Below are 16,500 nucleotides of genomic sequence, written 5' to 3' on the forward strand. Positions count from 1 at the left end.
TTTTGCTAAATTTTAAAATTTCAATGCATATAAATTAGCGCTACTCATTATCTATTCTGAATATGTTGTTGATAACGATTTATCAGTTATGCGATAACAACATATTTTGACAAATCAAGACAGATGACGTCATAATCATGAAAACATTAAAATCGTAGATAGTAGCAACGATTTTGTCATTTTTCCATGATTATGACTTCATCTGATTTGATTTGTTAAAATATTTTGTTATCGTATACACGATAAATCGTTATCGAATCGTCCTAGTGTAAAATCTTCTCTTATTTCTTTTGTTTTCTATATGAACAATTGCTTTTCAGCTTTTTTATCGATATCGTTATCGTTAAGGCCTTCAGACGATCTTTTGAATGAAGGTTATGGTGGCGCTGTTTATCATCACACGCTTTATTGCCTATCTGAATCTCCTTTCTTCGCCGATCGAGCGGATGTTTTTGTGAGCAAAGTAATCTTTGATTCAGCATTTCAACAGATAGCAATTATTTAGTAAGATGAATTTATAAAAAATTAGAGACTGCATGCTTGTAACTATAAATTATATTTAACAAGAATTTGTTGCTGGTTAGTCCAATTGCGACTAACCAAATTATAGGCTAGGCCCGAGGAAGGTCTCTGTCTGTATCATGGTCTGTATGTAGGCCTAGGCTAGATACATCAACAAAGAACTGAAATGCATTACATAAACGAACAGGCTAGGCCTAGACTAGTACATAGGTTTATATAGGATATTAATTGCCAGATCTCTTGTTGTATTGTTATGTTCATCTTTTTGGGGTGTGTTTTAGGATTGCATGACTAGTGTATTAGTATTACAAATTATAAAACTTTCGGTACACCATCTGTAAAAATAGGTTTTTTTACTTCGGTAAAACCACTGGCTAAGCTAGGTAGGCGCCTAGTTACTAGCTAGTAGGCTAGGCCTAGTACTAGTAGAAGGCCTAGCCTCCATTCATCGTAACTATTAACTCTTCCAAAGGTTAGCTTGTTGTTGTGTAAGCTGTGTAGTAAGCAGTGTAAATTTGAAAACAAATAAAGTGGTTAACAGTAAGCAAGGTAAAAATAAATTAGCACAAGTAATATAGGCCTACCTATCTATGCCTACACCTGTACACTGAAAGTAAATAATATGTTTTAAAATTATTTTTCAATGGGAATTTTCGTTTGATCTTATTAAAACCTGAATTATTGATTGTTACTATAATCAAATATACAGATTAACCATAGGTTAATATACTGATGCTCGTATTTATTTGCCTATATTCTTTGCAAATGCTCTACTTTTTCTCTCTGTGTTAGTAGCTACACATGATATATACTGTACGATAATAATAAATATATTTAATTTCTTGCAACATGTTAGTATGTTTATATTTGTTTTTTCCTTTGTATTGTCTGTCAGATCTAGCACTTCAATGGATTTGAGTGATGGAAACTCTAACCAGGGGCTGATGTCCAACCCTGGATCATCCACTCTCTTCAGCATAGCTGATCTGGACGACATTTCCAAGACGACATCAGACCTAGGAGTTGATACAAGGTATTGTAGATTATTGTCAAGACTACAATTAATTTACTGTACATGCCAATTGTTACCAGATTTGGAATCTATATACTGTACTGAATTTCTTATACAGTATAATATTGGTATTAAAAATAGAAAATATAATGCTCATTGATAAACAGTAAATAGATGAACAACACAGATGTCTAGGACAGTTACACTTCAGTGGTTTGTGGCTCTTGCAAGCTCAAATTCTTTTCTTTTTTGTACTGTAGCTTTACAGCTTCTCATAGGCCTAATGTGGGTGCCAGTCTGCCACAGTCCCTCACACACCCAGAAATGATCACAGACATTTCTCAAGGTAAGTTACATCAATTGAATTCTTATTCTTTTGTTTCCATTCCATTTTCACCAAACAGCATGCAACTCTCAAGAGATGGAAATAAATATATTTTTAATTCCATACCTCCTGTTCACCCTCAGGACTCCAAAAATATTTTATAAACTAAGTGTTATTATGAGGCTTAGGGTATGTTTCTCCTGAATATCGAGAAAAAAACGGTTCTCTTATCATTGGTTGATTATCGGATTAGCAAGATAAGAACCACATTGCAGTTTCATTTTTACTCCACATGAAACGGTTACATAACAGTTTAAGTGCAGCCCTCCGACCCACTTTTATGCCCATCCCTACGTAGGCTCTATAGTATACAATAAGATAAATAAGTTTTTTTTCCCTTTTTTTTGAAGTTGAATTGCTTCAACAAGATTCAACGTCCCAAGATATTCCAGACACAAACAAAGAAGAAGTAAGAGTGTTTTATGTATTAAAGTGTAAACATTTAACAATTCATATGATAATTTTAATGGTTAAAAAAAATCATAATCAGCAGAGATAAAATCATATTTTCATTAAATATTTGTTTTTGTTAAAGAATTATTCCAAATCTAAAGGTGGATGGTCAAAGGGGAAAAAAAGGAAGAAGCAGATGCGAGATGTGAACGCACCTAAAGCACCATTAACTGGTTATGTCCGGTTCATGAACGAACGACGTGAGCAGGTAAGGCAGGAAAACCCTCAGGTCGCTTTTGCTGACATCATCAAGCTGTTAGGTGCAGAATGGAGCAAGATGAGTGCAGTTGAGAAACAGGTAAGTTGTGCATTTTTAACAGTTGGTAGTGGTCTAGGGCTACATAATCTTCTCTGAATTACTGAATGGCCTACATTACCACCTGGACTGCTCATCAACCCAGCCTGGACTACCACGTGGCCTACTCATTCACCTATCCTACACATCCAACTGGCCTACATATCCACTTGGCTTACATAGTCACATGGCTTGTATAACTACCTACCTGAATCATTCACCCAGTCTGGACTAACCCTGATCTACACATCCGCTTGGTCTGCTCAACCATGCAAGCATTCACTTGCATTCCTCTTTTTTTCAGGATTAGTAGTTTGTATTCAATGGAAAAGGCATGGTGCAAAATGCTTGGCCATTATATTACATTACAACAACATGTCCTGCACACAACCACCTGACCGACACATGCACATGGGCTGCACATTCACTCACCTTACACAACCATCTGGCTGCACATCCTCTTGGTCCTTATATTCTAGGCACTTCTTTAAAACAGTTAAAATGCCTAATCGTCAATCTAGCCATATGGCAACAATTGTTGAATGAATTGTATTTTCGTATTTAACTCAGAAATATTTAGATGAGGCCGATCGCGACAAAGAACGGTACATGAAAGAGTTAGAACAATACCAGCAGACGGAAGCTTACAAACTTTTTACCAAGAAACAGCAAGAACGCAAGAAGAAAGAAATGTTAGATGAGGTGGATGGTCATCTGAATGGACTAGAGGTCAGTCAGTTTGACCACATCATATTCCGTTTTACACATTTTGCAGTATGATTACTTCATGTGATAGATTTATTGCTATGTTAATCTCTATACATTTTAATACAGTATTTAAACATGCTATATAATCTCACTACAATTAATTTCTTTTAAGATGTTAATTAATCTTTTTGTTAATTCTGTTAGTACAATGATGATGGCAAAATGGATTCAGAACTGTCTACTTTTGATGTGCCTATTTTTACTGAAGAATTCCTAAATTATAATAAAAGTGAGTTACAGTATTTCAAAAAAATGTATATATTCAGGTATTTGTCAATATACCTTTTCGGAGTGTCAATCAAACTGAACAACTGACCAATGAGAACAGTGCCAGGAATAAGCACGCATCTCACAAACAAGTGTTGTCCCACAAGTGCACATGTTTTAACACTGTCGCCTTGTGAGACCTTAGCAACAGTATCCAAGGAGCTGGACTTAGCGGAAAGGTCCATTAAAACTTGAGCTACAGTAGATACTTAATTACAGGTCTCCCTCCAATTAAAGACCGCTCTTAGGACGGGTTTTCATGGTCTTTAGCAGGTTTGGTCTTTAATTAGAGTAATAAAAATAAAAGATATTTGTTAATTTGGGACCACAGAAAAGTGGTCTTTCATTAGAGGGAGACTTGTACACTGATTGTATAAGTAAATCTGATAGTTGAGCTCTTAATTTTTTTCTTATGCTGACTTTATGACTTCTATATTAATTTTATTGAGCATTTATGTTTAGCACGAGAAAATGAATTGCGCCAGTTGCGCAAGTCGATCACGGAGTATGAGGAACAAAATGCCATACTTCAGAAGCACATTGATAACATGAGGACAGCTATAGAGAAGCTAGAAGCAGAGACCGTTCAACAGCGAAACAACCAGATGGTGCTCAGACAGCATCTGGAGAATTGGCGGACTGTGCTTACATCACACTTCTCAACAATACCTTTGCCAGGTCTGTAGATTAAGCTGCTTTCGGATTTTCATATAGTATACCATTATCCTCGTCATGATATAATGAACACATTAGCATTAGACCAGCATAACCTTAATCAATATTATTTGTCATTGCCATCATAATCATCTCCATCATCATCTTTATCATTATCTGAATCATCATCACCATCATCATATACACCGTCTGCATTATAATCTTCACCATCCTCTTTTCCATCAGTCCTCTTCATTATTATTATCACTATAGGCCTAGACAAATCCATTTGGAAAAGGGTGCACTCTCTTGGCGACATCATTGCTGGGGATCGTCTTAGGGACCCTGACTGCATTTCATGTCAATATATTTAGAGTAGATTATGATAAAAATAAAATTCTGTAAGTATTATCATTCCAATATTTACATTTGTAACAGATGATACACAAGGATCCCCACCACCAGAGGTCCCCAGCTATGGCGTCTGACTGTAATGGATCGGTCTATAAACATCATGAACACAGATTGTCTAAGTAGTGAATGAGAGAAAATTTCATGTTTTTTTAATTTGACATGTTTTTACAAGAATAAAACTTTTCGTTCCTTGTAGGAACCAATGAGGTGCCAACCATCCACACCATAGACTTATACATGACCAAACTCCATCAGCGAATCCTGGACTCGCCACAGGAGAATGAAGGACTGATCTCAAGTATTAGAGAAATAGTGGCCAGGTTAGACCTGCAGAGGTATGTCACCAAAGGGATAGTCAACATAGGTTTTTTTACATCATGTTAATTATACGTTGTAAATAATAATCATGTGCTGAAGATTTACAGATGGCATGAGCTCCACCCCCAATTAATTATGAAATGTACAAAATGTATTTGCCAACTCAATCATAGTCAACTATGATCACCTAAATGTGATATAAATTTGTTAAACTTTGTTAATATGATAAAAATTGCAATAAAGTTCTTCGTATATCCTATAACTTATGATACTGTCTGTCTTACATTATGGATGCCATTTCACAGAGGCACAAACTGTACAGTATATATATTTTGTAAATAATGTTCTTAACATAATTATATGGACTTCATGGTGCAGCTATATATAGGATGATAGTCATCATATGATATACATCTTTAAAATGGTCCTAATATCTATAAACTTTATAGTTCTGGTTGTAGTCGATGTGTGTTCTAATCACCTATAGAATAATGCTCTTAATGTCTTTGCAGTTAATGGTCCTGATATGTATGAGATAATGGTTGGTAATATATAGTGTATTGTCTATTTTAACCAACAGTGACCCAAAGCTGTGAGGTTGTGCAAAAATTTGATCCGATCAAGAATATGCTTCAAGGTCCAATTAGATGAAGGTCTGAGTCGGTCGTGGAATTCTCAGTATCGTTGTATTTCATGGCAAAATAGATTCATCAGGAAACAAAATACCAGTAGTGGCAACTCTCAAGGAATCGAGTTGTAACCGACTGAAAACAAAGTTTTCGTTCCGACTTGTCTGGTCAGGGTTCAGAATCAGTGTATTGTATTTGTTGAATTACTAGAGAAGATCCTAGTTTAAAATTATCAGTACCTCAAGCAACATCCATTTGAAGCAGCTGTTGGTTCCTGACATACTGGTGTGGTGGTTCTTCATTGTCATATGTCATAATGATGGCTCTGGATTGTGGAAGATGAGAGTTTGCTTAGAGCTACTGCTCTCACACTTAATAATGAAACTAAACGTTTACCGACTTAGTCACCAACTATTTAATTCTTCTCATCTAAATGGTACATGTCGTGTATGTTGCGGAAAATTGTGTGGTACTACAGTACATCAGACCTATTGGAACTTGTTGATAAAGCCTAAATAAAAAACAGACTGACTCCCTACAGTATGTATACATATCAGAAATATGTCTGATGCATCTCATATGGAGAATAACTTGCATTTTATTTATGTATAAGCAGATATTGATTTAATTCATTATGACTGTTAAACCATGTAAGATACCATTTGAAATAAACTGTCTAAACCATGTGCTTAGTATGTGTAGTATACTAAAAGACTGAGCTGGATTTGTTAAAAATTAGTTATGCACCAGATGATTAAGATGTGATACTGCTGCCATCATAATTTTGATATAATGGTTTATGAAACCATATAGAAAAGGAATATGACTTTCAGTGTTCTCCGAGGCAGTTTTAGCTGTCAATTTTACCCGTAAAAATAACTAGCCAACCGGAAAACATTTTGTTTGCAAAATAAAAAAAACCCCCACTGATTTGGCCTAAGTAATCTAGGCTGTTATTCTTTCAATAAATGAACATAATTTCAGTGTATGCACAGGCTGTGTGTTGTTAAACCCACTCAAAACACTGTGCACAGCTTATTAAAAAAGAATCCTGCACACTTTTAAGTATTTTAAAGATATAATGTATATGAAGTGCAAAAAAACTTGGTTTGTGGCAGAGGTTCATATGTACATTTTAGAAACTCAAGGAGATTAATAGAGATAAAGCCATGCTGGTGCCTCCCTGGAATTAATACCTATTGAATCATTTATAGAATTTTTGTATCTATTTACAGAAAGTTTTTGTCATCCTATAAAATTATTTCATCACTTATTTCAATAAGACAAATATTAAAGAACTGTGACATAAGTTACAAGCATGTGCATTGACAAAGTACTTTCCAGTAGTGATTTTATCTAAATTTGTGTCTACCCAGGAGACTTAAATCTGTACCTGGTAGTAATACGTAGTACATCTCAAGCAATTATGGCAGTATACTTTATCTCTGAGGGCCTTTGGCCCATTAGAATCAGGGGCGGATCCAGAGATATCCGAAAGGAGGGGCCGATCGAGACAACACTACCTAAATCCGCCCCTGAGCATTGTATTAAAAGACAGAGGGCCATAAGTCACCATTGGGGGGTTTGCGGGGAAATGCAAAGATAGACCAGCTTGGGTTACTTAATATACATTATTCAATTTCCATAATTACATAGATAATACATTTTAAATATTTAATATTTATTGATCTGCATCTGTCAAAATTCAATAGGGCTTGTCACACTATTGTACTGTTATGTTTTTGTAAAGTACAAAGAGGTCCAATGATCCTGTGCTATATTTTCCTCACCCTTTTGCCAAAAATGAAATTATTTTATCGAAAAGGTGGATTTTATTACAATTAAGCACCCTTTCTGTACACCCTAGTAGAAATTTGTAAAGATAATGGAGTACTGTAACTTTAGCATACAAAAGATATATTTGTTTTGAAGATATAACCATAAGTGTTACCAGGGTTGGTTATACAGTATTTGTCGGTGTAGATGGGGGATAAAAGGGCCACAAAGAACAGGGCGACATGTTCTAGAATAATTTTTAAAGGGTATCTATGTGATGCTAAGTGTAGGGAGTCCCAATGGTACTTAAATGCTGTGTCAGGGGTACCATGGTGTATCACTAGAACTAGTTTCAGATTTGGTATATTTCCAAATTTGAAAGTCTAGCTGCTGTGTGTTGTTTAGTGAGCGGCACCATAGTAGGGCAGACTGTACAAGGAGGGGAAGTAATTACATATTTGGCAAATGTTTTGAAAATGACAAACAGTGATGAACAAAATAATCCCCAAAGAATGGCCTGACAGGTGTTGTCAAAAATTTGAGGTCATATTTTTTGATGAGTGGCAAACTCCTGTGATGATTCAACACATGGAAAACAATTCCTTGGGGAAGACTACTGGTTCTACTTCTTCTCAACAAGGATTAACTATATTTGATAATGTTTTCCCCTTTGTGTATGTTAAGGATATTTTTTGTCCAATAAAAAATATATCAAATTAATACACATTTGGACTGTTTTATTTTCTCCATTTTCAAAATGTCTAGTGCACTTATTGTACAGGATTTCAAACCTTAAAAATATATGCATATCACACTTTTTATGTACAATTACTCAGTAAATATACATGAAAATACAATTATCTTTACTATAAGTAACATTTAAGAATTTCTAGTGCACACTGCATTGTCACTTAACAGCTTGTGAGCTGTTATTTGTTTCATCAACAAAAGAATAACTACATTTGGTCAAATATAGTCTTAATAAGTTTATTAAGCAACCATGCACCCAGATTTAAAGACTATAATTAGCTGAAATATGTACTGAACTGGAGTGAAACAATAAGGAAGAATATTTAAACATATATTGCCCAATGAAACAAATGAATTACATCACTCTGGTAGTCATTCGGCAAGTTGGCCAATCAGTCTTTACTAAATATAGTTAGACATAAAAATACATTTAAATGCAAACTGTAGACTGCAGTTGGTGTGCAAAGTTATTGTCAATCCTAGAGGGCAGAAAACTTGTGATTTTCCTCAGATTAGGAGCTGAGCTGTGACCTTTCCTCTCATGAATATTCATATCCTATGAACATATACCAATCTGGCTTAACCAGCCAGTGACTGATTATCTTCACCTTTCTCAGGTGGTTTGTAGTAAGGATCTCTAGTAAGCAGTACCTCCTGTAATTTCATAAACGTTTCATCGGTCTTTTTGACAGCATTACCCTGAAAAAATATATGTATTACAAAATGATGCACATTATATAGAGCCTTTAAATCAATGCAGTTATTCATCCAAGTTTTTTTTTACCTTGGAATCACAAAAAATACTCAGTTAATAGTGGCATAACCAGGGGGTTTTCACCATGCCTGACCACACCTTTTTTATTATGTGAAAAAAGTAAATTAATAGCAAAGTAAGTTACTTCAGACATTAACAACCAATTCATTTTCCTTAGTTTTCCACCTTGCATAGAGTTAGTGGATGCACTATTTCTATTCAGTACCCCACTTTTCAAAATCCTGGATATGATTCTGATTAAATAAACTTTAAATTGACTATGAAGAACACACTGATGGAACTTACATTTAGCGACATTCGCAAGATTCCTTTTAGAGCTGGACTTGGTGTCAGGTTTAATAACGTTATCTGGTATTGTACAGCCAATAACAAACTCTTCATTCCGATCTCAGTTATATTATTACCTAAAAATAAAAATACAGAATGAAAGCTTTACAAAAAGCTAGCTATGTTTTTTGTGATAGTCTTGTATAAATTTTTTTGTTTGACAAAAGTGCCGCACCCTAAATTCATAGAAGCCATTTCAAGAGCACCTGGTTTTATAAACTTTCTTAACAGATCTTATTGTATTTTTCAAGACTATGAGACGCTACTTACGAGATAAGTTGAGGTTGATCATACATCGATTCCCCGGAATCCACAATTGGTTATCCATGTTTTCTACTTGTTCCAAGAGAGGGTTGATGGCTTCCACCATCTCAGGAGACTAGATGGAAAAAGAGAAATGAAAATTTTGGTTAATACTACTGTAATCATGTTGTATGTTTGCGAGGAAAACTTTTGTTTTATGGTCATTAATTTGTTTATTTTTGTGCTCTGTTGAAGAACTGTACCATAATAATAATAATTTAATATCAAGCTGTACTCAAGGGAGTAAAGAAAGAACAGAAGAGAAAAACACAACTAAAAAAAAACCCACTGGAATATTACCATTAATTAGAAATTTAGGGCAGGTCAATGTAAATAATATTAAAAAAAAATCTAGAAATACTCACATCCGACTCTGGTAACCTCTTGTCCTTGGATGATGTCTTCTTCCCTTTGGTCTTGGTCATTGTGTCAGCTACAATAGATGCTAAGTCAGTACATTGGTCGAAGAGAAGAGAAGAGGACAGAACACGCACACCGCAAACACATTAGAAAAACACAGCAACCATAAATGTGCGACAGCAAAAGAAAGTCGGAGCAGACCATAGGCAAGATCAGTATCAGTATCAATTTGGGGAGAAGCAAATAAACAATTTAATTGCTTACTTTGTATATTTAATACAGTTATAAGCTTTTAAATTAGGAATTGAAATAAAGAAAATATATTCCTAATCATCAAATGCATAAATACCATTTATAAATTACTTCGCAATACTTTTGCAATAAAAGCATGCATTCAAGTCAGGAAAAAAAATTGTATAAATATGTGTCTTTTTGGAAGTTATTTTATCAATTTAAATAGAAATCAGTGAATGTTTAATTGGATTTTTGAGGTTGTATCCAGATTGTGTATGAGATAGTGCCTCTAAATCTTTAATTTGTAAATAAATATTTTTGTATTTTATAATAAATATCTGAAGACAGATATTGATACTAATACTGATCTCATTTCTAAAGCTTGAATAGAGCATATTTTTTTTTATAAATTGTTTATTTATTTAATTTCTAAAAGCGACACATCCCAACAGCATGTGCACTCGCCATTTGCATGATGAAACTAGTGCTTGTGATGCACTATAATCTACACCAGATTCACACAAGACAAAATGTTACATGGGACACATGCTTAGGAAAATATATAATCAAGATATTCTTGTTATTTAATCAGTTTGAATGCGCATCTGTGTAAGATTAGCAACCCTCCTGTGCAACTCCAAATACAGTACAGTACCTGTACAGTTGCTGTTTATGTAAGAAAATCAAGCATGGCAGTCCAGTAACACTCCCGAGATAAATTAGTATAGTGAGAGCTTTCTGAATCATTGCCACTCTGTGAGGTATCTGTACTATCTGTCTAGCTATCTCTATGCGCCATGCAAAATTTATTCTGTATAACCATAATTTACTGTTTTTCATTCAAAATTCACATTCATTTTTCTTTTGATAAATTAAGTTCAAGTTGATTCCAAATGATGATGGTAGACCCAGAAAAAACAGATTTAGGCCTAGTTCGATCAAGAACAATTACCGTTCTCAACAAAGGGAAATCAAAGTCATATCAAATTGTACCAACTTGAATTTGTTCATAAACAATTGGCGACCACTGGTAGGAATATCTGGAGAAATCTGTGTAAAGCTGGTTTTCCACTAGGGGAATTTATTCGCGCGAATCAATGCGTCGGTTCGCTTCCTGAGTTCTGATTGGTTGCGCAACTTTTCGCTTAGCAAAAACTCCGATAGAAATGTGAATGCGCATGGGCCGCCGCTTTCCATTCGCGCGAATAAGGGCCGCCGCTTTCCATTCGCGCGAATAAATTCGTCAAGTGGAAAACAGGCTAAACAGTTACCATGTGTCTCGTGTTTTGTCTTGTGTAAATTGGTTGCAAGTCTTTAAATTACAGTGTTTTACTAGATTTGACCCAGAATCCTGATATACACACCAAGCATCTATTACACATCAAGTATTTTTACAACAAAATATATGCTCAGGAATATCTAATTTTAACAAAGATACATAATTTATAATTGGAAAACATATAATTCAATAATAGTAATTCATTATAAACAAGTTAAGTTACTTAACGTAACTCAAATAAATATCTATATATTTTAAAAATTTGACATACTATTTTTTTTTTTTAATATCTGAGTTCACCAGAGTAATGGACTATTTTCAACAATGGGATTTTAAAAACCTACATTTAACATTTACACACTGTTCATGCGCATTACGTTTGGAAACATGCATATCATGCATTGTGCATACACTGCTACCAGGGGTCCCAGATTGGAAGAAACTCCTCCCAGGAGATCTGGTTAAATGAGCTTTTTTAACATATTTTATTTTGCTGTGAATGGTAACACCCATGGGCACTTGAAACTTGATAATAAAGTAGCAAAAACATGTAAATACAGTATTGTGAATTTGCGGGACAAGGGTTATTTTGCGGAAGATTCTTGCTTGCTTGCAGGAGGACGTCCCCATTTTCAGGAGACCCCCACAACTTCCGAGAGAATTGGGAACCCTGCTGACACAGATACTAATGAATATATTTACTAAAAATGGATAATCCAATTGGTAGATACTTTGTCACTGTTAAAAACTATTTTGCGGAGAATTATGTGAGGCACAACCATTTTTTTGTTGTGCTAGAATGGGCCCTAAATCTAAATGTGAGGCTATCTGATGAATGACAAAAAAATCTCAATGCTTGTAGGATCTAAATATAGGACCATAGGAGAATCTTAACTATAGCTACACTCCTCCTATACAAATTAATAAATCATACAATAACAATAAACCATACATACCTAATGCATTTTAACATACAAAATAAATATTAGATTAAAAAATATATATATATTTTGAGCATGGAATTAATAATATGGTATTAGATATGGATTATTATATTAGTATAAATGTACTGTAAATAAATTTTGTTAAAAATTGTTAAAAACTTGAAGGCTTCAAAGGGTAATTTATTGTATTAGCTTTATTAGTAATGGAATTTATGAGCTTCATTTTCCTGCAGTTATTTGCAAATCTAATGGTTAATGCAAACAGCCCAGTGTTCTTTTTCTGTCATGAGATCCATGACAAAAACAATAGTTGACAATGTGTCAACTTTGGGATAATGCATATTCAAACAGTTTTAAGGTGCTTTTTAATGTATTTTTCTAGTTAAGTTGTTTTCTTTTAAGATATTTGTTATGATTGACACACCTCCTGAGTGCCGCTGATGTAAATGGTGTCTGTATAGAGTCAATAAATAATTTGATTTGTGTTAGCTATTGGGACAATGTGTCAACTATTGGGACAATGTGTTAACTATTGAGACAATGAGTTAAATATTGGGACTATGTGTTAGCTATTGGGACAATATGTTAATTATTGGGACAATGTGTCAACTATTGGGACAATGTGTTAACTATTGGGACAATATGTTAACTATTGGGACAATGTGTTAACTACTGGGATAACATTGTTTTGTGACATGAGAACATCATCCCATGACAATTAAGTAAAACAGAAACTTTAGTGAATGATATTTCAATATTTTATATATTTTAAATGAGTGTTGATGAAGTTTTTACATGTAAGCAATCATATAAATAACAAACTGTGGACTAATTCAAACATTGGATTTACAGAATATTTTCAAGGAATAATACAAAACCATTAAAGATAATATTTTCCAAACCAAAACTAACCAGAGCCACCTCTGATGCATTACACGTAACATTTCAACAACAACAATAGAAACTAAATTCTCAGAAAAAATATAGAATGGTTTGTATAACATAACATCTTTGGGAAGTGATTGTCAAAGAAAAATTAGTTTTTTGTAGACTATTAAACAAAACAAAAAAAAAGCAAAAAACAAAAACAAAAAATTATGTGAGTGAACCAAATAAAATAATGAAATTAATCAAAATATAATGCATTGATGTATGGATACAATAACAAAAATAACAACTGATTATAAATATGATATAAAATGCTGGCGAAGCTTTAAATAGAATTAATAGTTGAGTTGTGATAAATATACATAAAGCTTGTTAACTATTGAGACAATGAGTTAAATATTGGGACTATGTGTTAACTATTGGGACAATGTGTTAACTATTGAGACAATGAGTTAAATATTGGGACTATGTGTCAACTATTTGGACAATATGTTAACTATTGGGACAATGTGTCAACTATTGGGAAAATGTGTTAACTATTGAGACAATGAGTTAAATATTGGGACTATGTGTTAACTATTGGGACAATATGTTAACTAATGGGACAATGTCTCAACTATTGGGAAAATGTGTTAACTATTGGGACAATGTGTTAACTTACTGGGATAACATTGTTTTGTGACATGAGAACATCATCCCATGACAATTAAGTAAAACAGAAACTTTAGCGAATGATATTTCAATATTTTATATATTTTAAATGAGTGTTGATGAAGTTTTTACATGTAAGCAATCATATAAATAACAAACTGTGGACTAATTCAAACATTGGATTTACAGAATATTTTCAAGGAATAATACAAAACCATTAAAGATAATATTTTCCAAACCAAAACTAACCAGAGCCACCTCTGATGCATTACACTTAACATTTCAACAACAACAATAGAAACTAAATTCTCAGAAAAAATATAGCCATTAGAATGGTTTGTATAACATAACATCTTTGGGAAGTGATTGTCAAAGAAAAATTAGTTTTTTTGTAGACTATTAAACAAAAAAAAAAGAAGCAAAAAACAAAAAATTATGTGAGTGAACCATATAAAATAATGAAATTAATCAAAATATAATGCATTGATGTATGGATACAATAACAAAAATAACAACTGATTATAAATATGATATAAAATGCTGGCAAAGCTTTAAATAGAATTAATAGTTGAGTTGTGATAAATATACATAAAGCTTTATATGAGATGTTGGAGCAAAATGTACCATTTGAAATCGGCTGTGAAGTTGGAGGCACTACAGAAGTTCGGCTTCCACCTGAATATGATACAGCAAAAATAGAAAAGCAGAAAATTTGAGCAAAGAAAAAAGGAACAATGAAGATGGTTTGTCAATAAATTAGAATAATTAAAATAGGACTGATGAACCAATTTAAAAAATCAATTAGAATTCAACCAATAATATATCTTTAAATATCTTTATGCAGAGACAATGTATTGTGGGTGTATGTGTTGAGATAAGTATGCGTGTATGTGCATCTGCATTCAGTAGGGTTTTGTATTCACCTACTTAATAGTATCACATCTTGGAAAATACTGCATAAATGCTGTTTTGTGTGTATTGCATATTTTTTACATGTACACTGTACAGAACACTAAATAATATGCAACATTCTTAATTTACCACATATCTTCAACCAATGTTGGAATTGGCGGTAAAAATGATAAAGAAACATTCAAAATCAACTGGATTCTATGGTAATATTGGATATTAAAATGTTATATGCAAGCTATAATTATTCTGGTGACAAGCCAAGAAAATTTACAATTACACTGCCATACATTATTGGGACAAACTCAGAACAGAAACCCAAACTGGTTTATTCTATTTGTTAAAAACTATCCTATAATTCTTAATTTATCAAATACATTCAATGCTTGTAAATGGATACAAGCCAAAAAAAAAAAAAGAATTTCTCCAAATGAAATTATAACACATTAATATTAACTTGATTCTAAATTGAACTGTGGGTACTTGATATCACATTATAAACATGCTATAATTATTTTGTTGACAAAACCACCAAGTGAGACTTATACTAATGTGAATTCCATCTTGTTAATTTAGAACCAAATTGTCCTACCCCTACAAATACTACCAATTTCTTAATCTTGAAGAGTCTGTTGTAAGTGCTGACTTATACATTCTCAAATAATGGGCCTTAGCGGAGGCAATGCCTCTAGGGTGTTCTTTTTCCCCAGGCTAGTATTTCATCCCCACTTATTGGTGTCATGCTTATACATTGGAATAACTGTTTGCATGCATGCATGCACAATTAAATGGTATTGGTTTAAACACATGTAAAAACACACACATACACAAAATAATATTAACACATACCACAATCAATACATGCTTATGTAATTATTAATGTCTGACTACTAATGGTGGATAAAAAAATAAATTTGGTCAGCTTCTGTTTTTTAAATGAATTTTATATTATTAAGCATAAATACTCTGTATATTTTAACAAAAGATTTTAATGAATTATGAATTGCTGAAGTATTTAAAAATTTATGTCAAAATAAAAACCATTCTCCAAGAATGGCAATATTTGTTCAAAATAACAGATGCATGCACTTGTAACACACTTTTGTGCAGAATCAAACAGTGGTTTGTGTTTGTGACTGGAAAGTCCATTATAATATAGTGACAATAAAATAATTGTGACATAGTGGTGACAATTGTTATAATGACATTCTATTTTGATGACATTTTTAAGTATGGTGACATTTCATTTCAATTTTGGTGACAATTTTTAGTAGTGACATTTTCAATGTGACGATTATTACAATGACTGCAACATGATCACATTTCAGGTATAAGTGATTGAAATGGGAGGTGTAACAACAAAAGGCCTACCAGCTATTGAAGCCTTCATGAAGCCTGTAGGTATAAAATGAACATATAATGTATAGAACAATCTAAACATGCCAAACTACAACATAATATCATGACTCAATACAAAACAGATGAGGAAGAGGGGTAAAAATAATAAGCAGTGGCGTATCTAGGTGGTGCGCCCAAAATTACTGTCAAGTAGTTAAGAATCACTTCAAATGACCTAATTCAGTAACA

General features: G+C 33.2%; 2 protein-coding genes across 36 annotated transcripts in view; one reads left to right on the forward strand and one right to left on the reverse strand.

The window, feature by feature from the left end:
- Positions 1–375: 375 nt before the first annotated feature.
- LOC117102003 (high mobility group protein 20A-like) lies at positions 376–7,015 on the forward strand. 3 transcript variants are annotated; one of them, XM_033242203.1, is made up of 10 exons: positions 376–454; positions 1,418–1,555; positions 1,795–1,880; positions 2,270–2,328; positions 2,455–2,670; positions 3,238–3,396; positions 3,580–3,664; positions 4,165–4,380; positions 4,967–5,105; positions 5,669–7,015. In XM_033242203.1, the coding sequence occupies exons 1-10, from the start codon at positions 378–380 to the stop codon at positions 5,682–5,684; spliced, it is 1,191 nt and encodes a 396-aa protein (XP_033098094.1). In that variant the 5' UTR covers positions 376–377; the 3' UTR covers positions 5,685–7,015. The 3 variants fall into 3 exon arrangements, with proteins under 3 accessions (XP_033098094.1, XP_033098095.1, XP_033098097.1); XM_033242204.1 differs by having other exon boundaries at positions 397–504; positions 5,669–6,423; XM_033242206.1 differs by having other exon boundaries at positions 410–463; positions 5,669–6,423.
- A 1,198-nt stretch (positions 7,016–8,213) lies between these two features.
- Positions 8,214–16,500, reverse strand: part of LOC117101999 (leucine-rich repeat-containing protein 71-like) — a 21,786-nt gene continuing 13,499 nt past the window's right edge. For 11 of the 33 annotated variants that reach the window (XM_033242181.1, XM_033242175.1, XM_033242172.1 and 8 more), the window contains 6 exons: positions 16,285–16,308; positions 14,629–14,679; positions 10,014–10,093; positions 9,616–9,724; positions 9,304–9,422; positions 8,214–8,942 (listed from right to left, as the gene is read on the reverse strand). In XM_033242181.1, coding sequence (XP_033098072.1) covers positions 8,823–8,942; positions 9,304–9,422; positions 9,616–9,724; positions 10,014–10,093; positions 14,629–14,679; positions 16,285–16,308 — 503 coding nt within the window. In that variant the 3' untranslated portion in view covers positions 8,214–8,822. The remainder of the gene's footprint in view (positions 8,943–9,303; positions 9,423–9,615; positions 9,725–10,013; positions 10,094–14,628; positions 14,680–16,284; positions 16,309–16,500) is intronic. The other 22 variants (XM_033242171.1, XM_033242195.1, XM_033242187.1 and 19 more) reach the window with 7 other exon arrangements.

Source organism: Anneissia japonica, unplaced genomic scaffold (assembly GCF_011630105.1).
Source record: "Anneissia japonica isolate Jap-2015-1 unplaced genomic scaffold, ASM1163010v1 scaffold997_len2565447_cov190, whole genome shotgun sequence".
In the NCBI taxonomy this organism is placed as follows: Eukaryota; Metazoa; Echinodermata; class Crinoidea; order Comatulida; family Comatulidae; genus Anneissia; species Anneissia japonica.